At 36.2% G+C, this 14061-nt stretch overlaps 1 protein-coding gene across 1 annotated transcript in view; it reads left to right on the top strand.

The window, feature by feature from the left end:
• The first annotated feature begins 2395 nt into the window (after nt 1-2395).
• LOC113226591 (egl nine homolog 1) overlaps nt 2396-14061 on the top strand; it is a 36832-nt gene continuing 25166 nt past the window's right edge. Inside the window, exons 1-3 of the mRNA XM_026459289.1 lie at nt 2396-3287; nt 6153-6272; nt 11674-11754. Of these exons, the coding sequence (XP_026315074.1) occupies nt 2412-3287; nt 6153-6272; nt 11674-11754 (1077 nt within the window). The 5' untranslated portion in view covers nt 2396-2411. The remainder of the gene's footprint in view (nt 3288-6152; nt 6273-11673; nt 11755-14061) is intronic.

Raw genomic sequence — 14061 nt, forward strand, 5'->3', positions numbered from 1 at the left:
AATGAGTGAATCGACATCAACTGAACTGAACTTGAACGTGAACTTTTTAAAAATTAAACTAGAAATATCCGAAATTTTAATGTTAGACGCTCCCACATTTAATATGACATTCCTAGGGAGGCTTTAATTTCCGTACTTTATGAGGTATAAACGTTATTGTGTGGCTTAGGATTCATTAAGTGTTTGTTACCTTAATCACATGTCATGATTAATTATCAATCATACTGATTCAAGTAGAACACGTGTGCGTTGAATGATTATCTTACCACTTCAAATCATTGCGTACCAATTAAACTTTCCATTTCCAGTAGAAAAGCAGTTCTATAATACAGTACTATCTTAAAAGTTCGCGCTATTTGAGAGAGCCGTCAATATTTCAAACTTTACATAGGAACTTTCTACGACGTTGTCATTTGTATGCATTTCTGTACAAGGACACTATTATGAAAAATTATAGTAAAGTATAAGAAAACAGAAGATCGATTAATTTTTTGATTTTATCGACCTTTTGGAGGGAAAAGTTTCGTTTTTGTTTTGATTTGCAATTATTTTGTGAAATCTAGTTTAAAGTGGAATAGGATAGTGCCATTGTGCCTTAATCGAAGATTAAAACACGAAATTTTACAAATCTCGAATTAGAATACCCGTATCGGCCCGTTTTAAGGAATCACGAGTCAATCCAAGCACGCCGCCTCAAATTGCCATCCTCTTTGTGACGGCCCTATTTACAGAAACATAATTAAACTTCATGTTTAGGATGATGGCTTTGCCAAAGCCTTAGTAAAAAATAAAAATAAAAAAATCAAATGAAGTGTCACAGGCTTAAAGGATGGAAAAAATTAAAGGGACCATCTTAGAAAATTTGTAGTTTACCGTGACCATGGGACCTACAAAAGGTCCGAAACGTCGGTTTGTTTGAAAAAACAAATATACGCGATTTAAACCCAGAAAAATAGTTTCATTTCCTATTTCTAGCTTATCTATTCAGTAAAATATAATATCTTCCCTAAATTTGACATTGGCTAAATGTCCTTCACAAAGCCATAAAAAAATATATCTATCTCACTCACACAAACTCGCTTTGTGCTGAATCGAAACGTGCTTATTTTAGATCCACAGACTATTAGATGCTAACGCATATAGATCCAACCACCGATTATAGATCCAATACGTCCAATAATATGTTTCAAATGAGTTAAATAAAAATAATTATTGGGCATGAAGAACTAGGGTACCGCCCTAGATACAATTTTTACTAAGCTTTTCAACTTATAAATAAATACAATAATAATAAAATACAATATTAAAATATTGTATTTTATTATTTCTTAACTTGACGAATAAAAACCATTATAAAGTAATTAAATTCAACAAAAAAAAAAATATTCGCCCAATTTTTCTTTTTATTTACACAACTCGCGAAATCTTTTGATTTGTTCCGATATTTTAAAATTTTCAACCATATTTTTGCCGAATTATTTTTATTTGGCTTGGTAACACTGCAATTCATTGACAAGTCCCGGGATTCGCTCTGGGCCTTTTGGAGGGAAAAGTGTCGTTTTTATTTTGACTTTCAATTATTTTGTGAAATCTATAGTGTTCTCCCCCCATATTGTTACTCTATGTAAATTTATCCACTTAAATAACATATATTTATGAATATTGTTTTGCTGTTTTGTTTTACATTCTCAACTGAGTACTCCCGTAGTCCAACTTACCAACACCGGTTAATGTCCTATTAGAGCTTAGCGAAAATTTTCTTTTGTTTCGTTTTTTTTCTTTCAACTGTGACATTGGCAAAATCATCAGTTCTCATATTGATGGAGCCATAAAAATAAAAAGTGAAGTGAAGTGAAATCTAGTTTAAAGTGGAATAGGATAGTGCTATTGTGCCTTAATCGAAGATTAAAACGCGAAATTATACGAATCTCGAACTAAAATACCCGTATCGGCCCGTTCTAAGGAATCCCGAGTCAATCCAAGCACGCCGCCTCAAATTGCCTATCCTCTTTGTGGTGGCCATATTTACAGAAATATAATGAAACGTTTATGTTTTCGGCTGAAGGATTTTGTTTCCATGGCCAGCAATAATTTAAAAAAAAAATTTGACAAGTCACAGACGACCGGCCCGTGAGGAGAAATTAAGTGGATAAATTTACATAGAGTAACAATATGGGGGGAGAACACTATATATTTATAAATATTGTTTTGCTGTTTTGTTTTACATTCTCAACTGAGTACTCCCGTAGTCCAACTTACCAACACCGGTTAATGTCCTATTAGAGCTTAGCGAAAATTTTTTTTTTTGTTTCGTTTTTTTTCTTTCAACTGTGACTTTGGCAAAATCATCAGTTCTCATATTGATGGAGCCATAAAAATAAAAAGTGAAGTGAGGAGAAATTATTTTCAGAATGAATCAAGGGGGCGTACGCGCTTGTTGCGCCGTTTGTAATCTTCAAACGCATAGAAGGTGTTCTAGATGTCTTAGTGTTTACTACTGCAATACGGAACATCAACGGCAAGACTGGAAAAGGCATAAAACTGAGTGCACTCCAAAGGTACCAAAACAGGGTACGAAAAAAGATAAAATCCAAGAGTGTAATAAAAGCTTCGAAGACCCGAAGAAAGTGAAAGAAGAAATTATTAAATGTAACGAGGATAGTAAAAGTATAAACCTGATAAACCAGGAGGATAACGAAACAAGACGTTCAAGAAAGTCAAAGAAAAAAAGTTTGCTAAAAGAAGGTATTGATACAATTAGTGACAATAAACACTCTGAAGTTATAGAGCAAGTTGAACTGAGTAGCGAAGCAAAAGAAGCTTGCGAGGCTCAGGACAATAGTGTAATATCTAGTGTAGTGTATACAGACAAAAATTTGAGCTCTGGCAGTGCCATAACTTACGAGGGGTCTTCAGAGCAGGAGATTCTTAGGGAGTCAGCTCAGCAGCTGAGTGCGGACTTTGTAATGGCTAGTTCATCGAATGTGTTGAGGGCTATAAACAGGACTGATATGAGGGTGCCTTCTTTGGCTGGGTATACTCAGCATACTGGGGATAGTAGAAAAGAGTATCCAGAAGCGACATTGCGGGGCAGTGGCGCTCCTTTTAGCAACACACAGAACAGCTACCACATGGACCCTAGTGATCCATGCTTCGAGATCTGCCAACGTGTAATCAGGGACATGACACAGTATGGTGTTTGTGTTTTAGACAATTTCCTTGGTAAAGAACGGGGACAATTGGTGTTGAATGAAGTACTGGCAATGTACAAATCGGGGATTTTTCAAGTAAGTTTTTAATCTGCCATAATCATTTAGTTTTTATTTGGTACGTGTAGAGATGGGAAAAACTGCTTATTTTTTTAAATGTTTAAATGTTGTAGGTTTTTTAAAAAGCATGCTTTTTAGTTTAAAGCTTAAAAAATCACTTAGATAAATGTTTAAGCGCATAGAGTTTTATGTTAAAATAAAGCTTGCAATGTTGTGTTGATAACGAAAAGCAAGAGTAGACCACTAAAGGATTTAAGTAAGTTTATTTGTAACACACAAGTTGATTTTATTAAAAAAAATATTATTTACATTGACGAGTTAGGTAATTTGTTTAGGAAACATAATGGTGGGACATGAACTTGACTTAAGCACGTTGTAAAAAATGAAATTATTGAGTATAGACCTGACCAAAACTTATGCTTAAAATAAAGTGTGCGTAAGTGCTTATTTTAAAAAGCATACTTTTTAAGTGCTTTTCATTTGAACACCCACCTCTTGGTATGTGGTATGTGTAATAGTGCATTTCACTGTGAATGTTTGTAAACTAGATATTTTGTTTGATTGTTACTGCAGCATGCACTTATGTTTATATTACATGTACTGAATTGTAACTTGATAAAATGCTTTTACAACTTACTATCTTTGTAATAGATACTTTTTATTATAATTTTTATTAGTGCGTGATATTAGTGCAAATGCAGTAAATTATTGACACTTATTTCTTGTAAACATTGACTGGTTAGAGGATAAATAGTGGGCAATATATGAAGATTTACATGAATGAAAATCTTCATGTATCTATGATAGTCCACTATTCATCACAATTCGTTGTTGACAGTTTTACCATATGACCATTGTGTAGTTTGCAAATTTGCAATTTACAAAAGTTGCAATTTATGAAATTTAACATGTGGCATTACTTCACCTTGTTGTAGAAGTGCAAAGATTTGATTTCACTTTATGTATTGAAAATGAAGCAATTTTTGCTTAATAACTGACTAAAGTGAAGGGGGCATTATGGAAACTAGAGAAAAATGTTGACCCTTTTTAAAAATGTTATTGAATATTGATTTTGATGCTTGTTTCCTAGATTAGACCTAAATAAACACTTGATTCTTATTAAAAAAATGTTTATTTAGGTCTATTCTACTAGAAAAAAGCATTAAAAACAAATAATAATATATTTTTTGAAAATTATAAAAATTTTCTGTCCCGTTTCCGTAGTACCCCCTTTTTTTCAGTCCAAACCAATTGTTATCTGGATTTAAAAAGTATTTTTTTAACAAACCAATGTTTCGGGTTCTTTACAGTTCCCATGCCCATGACTGGCTTCTTCTGTTTCTGTTTATGTAGTTAAAAATCTGTAGTTAGTTACTTTGAGACTTTATAATGGGGTCACTTATAATCATCTCTGTTTCACCATTCCTATAACACAAGTTCAACACAAACCAATTGAATATTTCGGTAGATCAGTAAAATTGTGTAAACAATTCTCAACTATAATTTATGTATTTAGTATAGTGATCTGTATTTTTAGTTTTGTTGGCCAATGCCCTGTGATTGAAAATGGTCGAGTCATGATTTTTTTGCATCATCGCAGTGTGTGTCAAGGACTTTCTATGTGTACATGCATTTTTGATATTTGCTTAGTGGAGTATATTATATAGAAAGTATTCATGTACGCCTATACACTTATTTACTTTGTAATCTAATTTGTAAATTCAACATAATATTTATTGGGGAAGTAGGTCACTGTAACAGTTCTATCAAAAATTGTAAATTGGTGTCTTATTGTTTAAAAGCTTGAGATTACTTGTTTTATTATCACAAGGACTCCTGTCGGGATTTATTGAACAGTAACTAGTACTAGTTGGGTTTAGACATCGAGTATATAACCAGAAATAGAGATGAAATATCATTGAATTTGTTTGAAAACTATTCTGCCGTATCATTACTGTGACAACTGTGCTCCGATTGGCTAGCCCGAGTTCGAAACAATTGACAAGTGTCGTCAACTGTTTCACTTCAAATCGACCAGTTAACTTGAGCTTTGCTATAATGGATGAAAATTGCAAAATTACATATTTAATATTTAATTACCTGTGAAATGTGATTCCGTTTGTTTTGTAATTAGATGTTTTGCTGTTTCCCACACCACCGAATAGAACAGCACTGCATTGTTAGAGATATTATTTTTATTTCAATAAATACAGAATATTTTTTGGAATATATGGACACGTACACACAGGTCAGTAGTTGGTCTGTCTATATTTCAGTGCAAAAGAGAGTATTTATAAGAGCTGTATCGCTAATGTGTTTCTAGGAATATATGGCCCTTATTTCGTCTCTATTTCTGGTTATATACTCAATGGGTTTAGCACTCCAGCAGTTAACACAATATAAACATGGGTTCTTCTGAGTATAGTACCAGCTCACTATTGAATTGTATTGCTTTAAAAATCATTGATATTCTTGAAGATATTTGCAATGAGTGTGGATACTTTCGGTTGACATTAGTATCAAAGCTGCTTTAAGGTGACATGGTGTAGTTCCATATCTCAAAATGTTTATATACATCAAATGTATAATGAATATTAATAATGGCAAATATGACCTGTACATATGATTTCTAGGTCCTTTTTAGTTGGTAGCCAAGTTAACAGGAATATGTTATGATTCTACATTAACTTTGGTCATTGATAAAATCTCTCTTTGGTACTTACAGCACATAGAAGTAAAGCATCTATGATTTGTACAAATATTAGTGTAATAAAATTTTTATATTGAGCACTATTTTGGGTATTTCAGCGACATCAACTTTTGCACTAAAGTGCAACACATACTGCTATTATGACCACTCATAAATCAACATCTCGATCACAGAAAGGGCAGCTGGTGTCGAATCCAACGAGCACAGAGGCGCAGACGATCCGTAGCGACCTCATCGCGTGGATCGACGGCAAGGAGTCGCATTGTTTCCACATCAGACAGTTGATCAGTTATGTGAGTTACCTTACTTTCAAAGACAGTCTTTCAGACTTTGTTGATAGAATTACTTTTACCTTCCAACTTCTGTAAATTCTTTATCAATATTCCTTACATGAACACCATCCAATGAAATTAGTGCTGCGTAGATTTTGTATATACGTTTGGTTTGGTAGTATTTTGATATAAACAGATATATATTTATTATTATTATTTATATTTTTATTGTTTTTTTATGTATTGTTTTTCTAATGGGACTGACATCTTCAACAATGGTCACAGCCACTAAATAAATAAAGAGTTAAAAAAATTAACACGATCCTTACAGTTGCTACACAAATTCGAAGAAGCTGAAAGTGCTTTTATTTGAAATTAGAAGTTTTGAATAATGCCAGATGTTAGGCATGGAGCAGAAACTGGCATTGTCGTTTTCTTTGTTGAAAATTTAACCACACTGTCCTTTAAAATGATCTCAATAAAAATAATTCATACAGTTCTAGCAATTTAGTATAATTAAGGCTTATTGTACTACATCCATTTTCAGACCTTTGATACTTTACATATTCCCAAATGCTCATGTATTCTTCAGTCAGCTTTTTTGACGATTGAGGCGATTATGTTGCCCACTTATTACAATTGTCTATATAGACATAGACGTCGAATTTATACTAAAAATATCATTTTCACGGCCTCAATGGTTTTGCGGGTTCCACATGTCTGTATGAGGAAATCCCGGGTGCGATTCCCGGTAGGACCAATTTGGGAAATTAAGTTTTCTGAATTGGTTCTCTAACTGTTCCAGTCATTACTCTGGAGTAAAATCCATTGCTCTGATTCTCATAGTTACCTAGTTTGAGACCGGTGTATTGTGGTTGTTTTTTTTTTATTATAATATCAAGTGACTGGACGGAAAAGTTGTGTGTCTGATGGTAAGCTACACGCTTGTCCATAACAGTTGCAATGCCACTCAGAGCTTTAAATCGGAAAGATCTAAGTTAAAGTTGAAGAGTTAAGTCCCATGTGCCTGTAATTTCACCAACACCCTTACCCTTCAAAACCGGAACACAGTAATGCTAACATTACTGCTTGGCGCCAGAAACAGGTAAGGTGGCAGTACTTCCCTGGACGAACGCTTTCACGAGGGCTCTACTGCTACTAACATTACTAACATACTACAAATATAACATCTGTGACATTATTACTGTCATTTTTAGTAGAGGTCGTCCAGAGAAGTACTGTCACCTTACCTATTTCTGCCGCCAAGCAGTAACAACAACAATACAAGCAACAGAGCAGTAGTAAGTGCAATGGAATTAACCTACTGGTTTGCTATATGCTTTGGAAGTTTTCCTGAAGGGCAGTTGTACGCCTACGTGCGTTCTATCAGGCAGTGTGTCTTATTACATTATTCTTCCTCTGCATCTATAATAATGTGTTTTATATTAATGTGTACGTGCAATTTACCGCATATGCTATTAATTTAGAATGTATTTATCTTTACTATTTATACTATATACGATTTATATTGCTTGCGGCTGTAATTTTTTGTCCTTCCGTTTATATGACAAGAATGTTAGTTCAGGATATGTACAATTAGTTTACTTTACCTAATTTTATTCCAATTATGACGTGATAGAGTTAGTTGGCCAACTTGGGCTTAGACCGTCGTCATTTTGAGGAATTTGTAGAACTAATCAGACGTCGAAGGTCATTAATTATTAGAGATGAGCCGAGTACTCGTTTACTACTCGGTTCTCGGTGTACTCGTCCGTTTTTTTACTACTCGTACTCGGCCGAATAACTCGGTTCATGAGAAGAGTACTCGATTAAAACAAAGTGTTACAGCTGTGGACAATAATAAAGTAAAACCACAACAAGCGTGTGAACAAGAACAGGAAAAATTTGTAAAGGTCAGTTAGTTCGTTCCGTGACTTAGTTGGGATAGCGTCTGGCACGGGTTGCTGGAAAACGTTGGTTCGCATCCAGCCAGATCGAAGACATTTTTTCTTAATGCTCCATCCCTGTATTAATAATTTAAATAAAAAGTTGTATCACTGCTTTTGTTTAGTGTGTGAGCAATAAAGCGTATTATCTAATCTATGTAATAATTATTAAGACTTGTACAGAAGAAATTAGTGATTAAAATTATAAGCTAAAACGAATCCAAGTCAGCATGTGTCACAGCTCGGTTGCTGTAGCGATGGTTTTCAGTTGGAGCTGCTTTTATGGGATAAGCTACATCTGTACTTTCGTGCCGAAAGTACAGATGTAGGTTAACGCTAAAATTATATCATTAACTTAAAATTTTCCAAAAAAAGAAAGAAGGTGGTGGTGCCAGTAACCGACAAGAACCACTATAATAACTTAAGTTTAGTAGCGGTAGAGCTCCTTGAGATAGAGTTCGTCCAGTGAAATACTGCCATCTTATCTATTTCTGCCGCCAAGCAGTAATGTAACCATTACTGCGTTCCGGTTTGGAGTGCTTGTGAAATTACAGGCAAATAATAACGCTCACACTCACATTCAACATAGCCCCGCACTAGGGAAACCCTGTGTCGCGGGTGCCATGGACACACACGTAGACAAACACCCAAACTCACGAGAGAAATAAATGTAGGCCATACAAATATTTCTCCCGGCCCGGGAATCGAACCTGGGACCTCTGCGTGGCAGTCCGGCATGGTAACCGTTCGGCCACGGAGGCAGTTTAAATGGGACTTGTCGACTTATGTGTCAGAATGCAGTTGCAGTGCCCCTCAAATCTTTGCTATTTAAAGCTCTGAGTGGCACGGTAGCTGTTATAGACAGGCGTGTCGTTTATCCGTATATCACCAGTCACACGACTTGTTCGTCTCGTCGCTTCATCCTCATCATATCAGCCGGAAGATGTCCACTACTGAACATAGGCCTCCCCCAAAGATTTCCAGACCAGCCGACCGGATGCGACGTGCACCCATCGGTTACCCTCCGCCCTTACCAGGTCATCCATCCTAGATGGACGTCCCACTGAACGCCTTCCGGTTCGTGGTCTCCATTCGAGAACCTTTCTGCCCCAACGGCCGTCAGCTCCACGAGCTATGTGCCCGGCCCACTGCCACTTCAACTTGCTAATGCTTCGAGCTATTTCGGTGACTCCTCATTTCGTCCCGTCGTCGCTTGGTTTCATAAAAAAAAAACTTTTTTGACTTAAGTTAAATCAAAAATACGTTATTAAGATTTCTGTCCAATGCTACTGTTTCAAATTCATTCAGACAGATTATAATCATGATTTAAGCGACTAAAAAATGTTGCCAAAAGGTCAGTTCTCTAGAACTAAAAGAATGCGATAAGATTATATTTTAGCGAATTAACGCGTTACACGTTAGGATATATAGCACTTGTAATATTTATCATATGGCGCTCGTCTGAGTACATACTTTGGAATTAAATTTATTTAATCGTATTACGTTTGGAATAACTTTGATAAGCGGTTGTAAAACAATTCTGAAGCATACTATCTACTTTTAGTGACTCAAATTTGTTTGAACAGCAATCGGTACAAAACAATTTGTTTAATAATTCTTTCGCTATTGACGACAGCTGTTCGGAGAAATGGAGCCAGTTTTACAATAGTCACTGTTCTTTGTTCAATATTCTTAATAACTAGTACGCATTATGAGAATATATCTCTTAAGATTAAAGTAAAAATACTAAGTAGAGTGCATTCAAAAACTTAATATTTTCTGTTTCGGGACGCATTCGTCCGTCACTCTCACTCACTCGGCTAGGGCCCATTGAAAACCAGCGTCACAACCTAGCCTTGGTTGTGCTTTAGCTGAATGGGATCCTTTTGTACACGCCACAGCCGCACACATGTCAGTATAGTATTATGTAACTTGTTGTTGAAATGTTTTTTTACTCTGTTTTTTTTTTTTTGTTATTTCTGGTCTAGATATAAGTCTTTGTTTTTGTGTTTTTTTTATAATGTGGCGTTACAATAAATGGTTTCTATTTCTATTTCTAATACAAAATCGAAAAGACGAAACATATTGACAAAAAATGTACCACCAATTTTCACTCTGTAAGCGCCAGATAGATGCGGTAACATGTTTCAAAACAGTCAAATCTCCCTGTCTTTCTTTTTGCAAAAAGGATTTTATGTTATTTGATTTGTTAACCCATCGTTTACAAATATTTTGAGATTATGATTCATAAAATTACGCTTGTTTGCTTAAATTTGCCTCACCAAAATGCATAGTCGCCACGTTTTGCACGCGTGTTGGCTGTACACGTTTTATGCGTTTGAAAAATTCAGATAAGCTGCTTTACTCTGCAAGAATTTAAAAACTCACCTAATAGAAAGTTAAGATGCAGACGAAGATTGAATACGGTCGCATAGAAGATATGACATTCCAAGTACGCAACTTTTACAATTTGTTAATATAATATATGTATTATATAATAATATATAACCGGGTAAAGACTCAAGCTTGGTCGCATAGAATCAAAACGCTTTGTGGGATTTTTTTTTATAATATCAAGTGACGGGACGAACAAGTTGTGCGCCTGATAGTAAGCACTCCTGTCCATAACAGTTGCAGTGACACTCCAGAGCTTTAAATCGCAAAGATCTACGGGCCACTGCGCCCGTCACCCTAAGACGTAAGTTAACAAGTCCCATATGCCTGTAATTTCACCTACTTTTTGAAACCGGACCTCATGCTGACATTACTGCTTGGCGACAGAAACAGATAAGGTGGCAGTACTACACTGGACGAACTCTTTCACGAGGAGCTCTACTGCTGCTAAATTTGGTCAGATCATCATTCATCATCATCAACCCTTTTATACGTTCCACTACCACGGATCTCCTCCCGGGCGAGCGTTTAGGCCATAGTCCGCCACGCTTGTGCAATGCGGGTTGGGGACTTCACACGTTTTTTTCAAGGGTTGTGAACCTTCTTCTATGTGCAGGTTTCATCACGATGTTTTCCTTCTCCGAAAAGTTTATGGGAAATTTCAAATTAAATTTCGCACATCAATTCCGAGAAAGTCGATAGGTGCGTGTCCGGATTCGAACTTACGGCCTTTGCTTCAGAGGTGGTAGGTCAAATCATTAGGCTACCACGCCTATCCGTATTATATGGCTGAATATCTGCAGTATAACTGTGAAATCTAAGTCCGGTTGAGCGCTAACGAGAATGATATCTAGTATGTTTGCATACTAAATACGAGACGAAACACTCATTACCGGTCAGTATGACACAATTATTAAGCAATTAACTTTACAAATAACAACAATCTCCAATCCACAGATTAACAGTTCTATATGATGACCAGACAGGTCATTAAGATATTCTTGGCGGCTTTCTTGTGTTGATTGTGATTTTCCAAATAGCGGTAATTACAGAATGCGATTAAAATGTCATTACCGTTGCAGGTCGACAACATAGTGCTGAAGGCGAACAAGATGGCCAACAACGGGAAGATGGGGGACTATGTTATCAACGGCCGAACTATGGTAATTATTCACTAGCAATAAGACTTCACGAACCACCTTTTGTTTTTACCTTGAACACGCTCTGTAGAAGGCCTTGACCAGTTCCATATTCGAAGGTGAAAGCGCAATCCTCATTCTCACTTTTGTTTGGTTTCGTTGTGCGGTGCCAGCAAAGCTGTCAATGCAACTAAAATATCTTGTCAAAGAGTATTTTTATTTATTACCGCCAAAAGCGTAAACTCGTGTATGTCCGTGACCGAAAGGAACTAAAGCTGAGATTTATAGCAAAAATGGCGAACTAAGCAAAATTTTCGTATTTACAAAGTGAATTTTGCCTAATTCTGTGCGACAAATTACGGAGTAAACTCAAAATTTAATTTAGGCTCAATTTGTATTGAGGCTGAACGGAATAGAAGTGAATTTTTGTAACGATATTGTACATAACGTCTTCCGCGGAATTCTCGCGCATGCTGGAAAATGTTTGCGCATTCCGCGGAAGATTTTTTGAAAACAGTAAAACTACTCTCTAAAAGATTTTATCGAACAAAAGTAAGACCGCCTAGAGCACTTGTCACTATATGAGTCGTGAAAAATGTCGTCAGAGTTCACATCATTGAAAGTTCTCATGCTACAGTGAAGTGGAGAAAAAAAGACCTACGGTACGAGATACCGGAACCGAAAAATCTTTCGCGCTAGATAACGAGGAATACTTCTGGGTTTTATAACTAACTTTTCATTCCACCACGATAGTTTCTTTCTAAAAACCAGCATTTCTGGCAGTTTTCAACGCTAAAGTCCTTGATCTATGATCTGAAATAAATGTTATAAATATATGCAATAAATGTGTACTGTTGTATTTTTACAAAGAGCAACCCCTAGAATTTCTTGCTCATTCTTCTCAGGGGAATCTGCCTTACGAACGGCCAATAGAGTTTAGTCAATGTGACGATTTCATGTGTAATTTCCTTACCTATGAAATAAATATTGTTTAAGGAGATCAAGTCGAGAATTATATTATTGCTACAATAGTCTGAAAAACTTCGATGACGCAAAAAATAAAGCCTTTGTTAAAAACCATTATGTTAGCCACTGCATTAACGCAAATGTTACTTCCGTTCCGAGTGTAACCCTGACTCCAAATAAATATATTGTTAATGCTAGGAGTTCATTTCCCTATAGACGTTCGATCGCACAAGCTTTACGTGTGTTCTTGTTTTATCAACTGCGTTGAATTTCCCTCACAGGTTCATAATCATCTTCCGCGGAATTCTCGCGCATTCTGGAAAATGCTCGCGCATTCGGCGGAAGATTTTGGCTCATACCTAGTTTGTACGTTACACAATTGCCCATAATGTTCGTAATTCTATGTACATCGTTACAAAAATTCGCTTCCATTAAGTTCCGCCGCAATATAAATTGAGCCATAGATTTATGATCCCCGTGGAGGTAACCTATCCCAAATCCAAAAGTTTGTTTCGGATATAACGTTTGTTCGAATTTTCATTTTAATTCTTTGAGGATATGTTCGATGTTTATCGCAAAGACACGATTAGGTTCGGTTAAGTTAGGTTTAAAAGAAAAAAACATTTTCCTCTCAAATTACTTTCGAGGTTATGAAAATTAGCGCAAACGTAATTTCTGGAAAATGTCATTTCGGACTACTGATAGACCATATGACCCCATGTGGAATTTATTTTATGAACCAATTCAATTCCTTGACAGTTGACAGTTTGGGGACACTTGAACTGCCTCTGTGGCCGAACGGGTTACCATGCTGGTCTGCTATGCAAGATTCGGTTACTTGGCCGAGAGAAATATTTGTATGACCTATATTGATTTCCCTCGTGAGATTGGGTGTGGTTTGTGGTTGTCTGTTTGTGTCCATGATACCCGCGATACAGGGTTTCCGTAGTGCAGAGCTATGAGTGTGTGCGTTATTATTATCTCGTCACCCCAAAGTGAATATCTAGTATGTGGTTTGAATGTATTTTTTTACAGGAAGAACAAAATGATTTGCTGTAAAGTTTGAAACACACCGAGAGCGTGTGCGGGTTGGGCGCGTGTCGGGTCGGGAGCTCTTGCATACACGAAATTAGACCCGCCGCGCTCCCGACCCGCACCCGCTCTCTGTGATAAAATTTTAAAATGCCGGTTTATCACTTGAATTTCAGAGCTAAAATGTGTACATAATAGCTTTATCCAGGCGGCATACTACGAGGGCTGGTACCGTTATACAAATTTTCCACATATCTTAATACAATTCACGAGATATACTTACCAAAGAAATTAATGTTTGTAAACTCTCTATCTTTAGCTCATATTCTAAAA

The sequence above is a fragment of the Hyposmocoma kahamanoa genome, unplaced genomic scaffold (assembly GCF_003589595.1).
Source record: "Hyposmocoma kahamanoa isolate Upper Pololo Valley unplaced genomic scaffold, ASM358959v1 192, whole genome shotgun sequence".
NCBI classification, from domain to species: Eukaryota; Metazoa; Arthropoda; class Insecta; order Lepidoptera; family Cosmopterigidae; genus Hyposmocoma; species Hyposmocoma kahamanoa.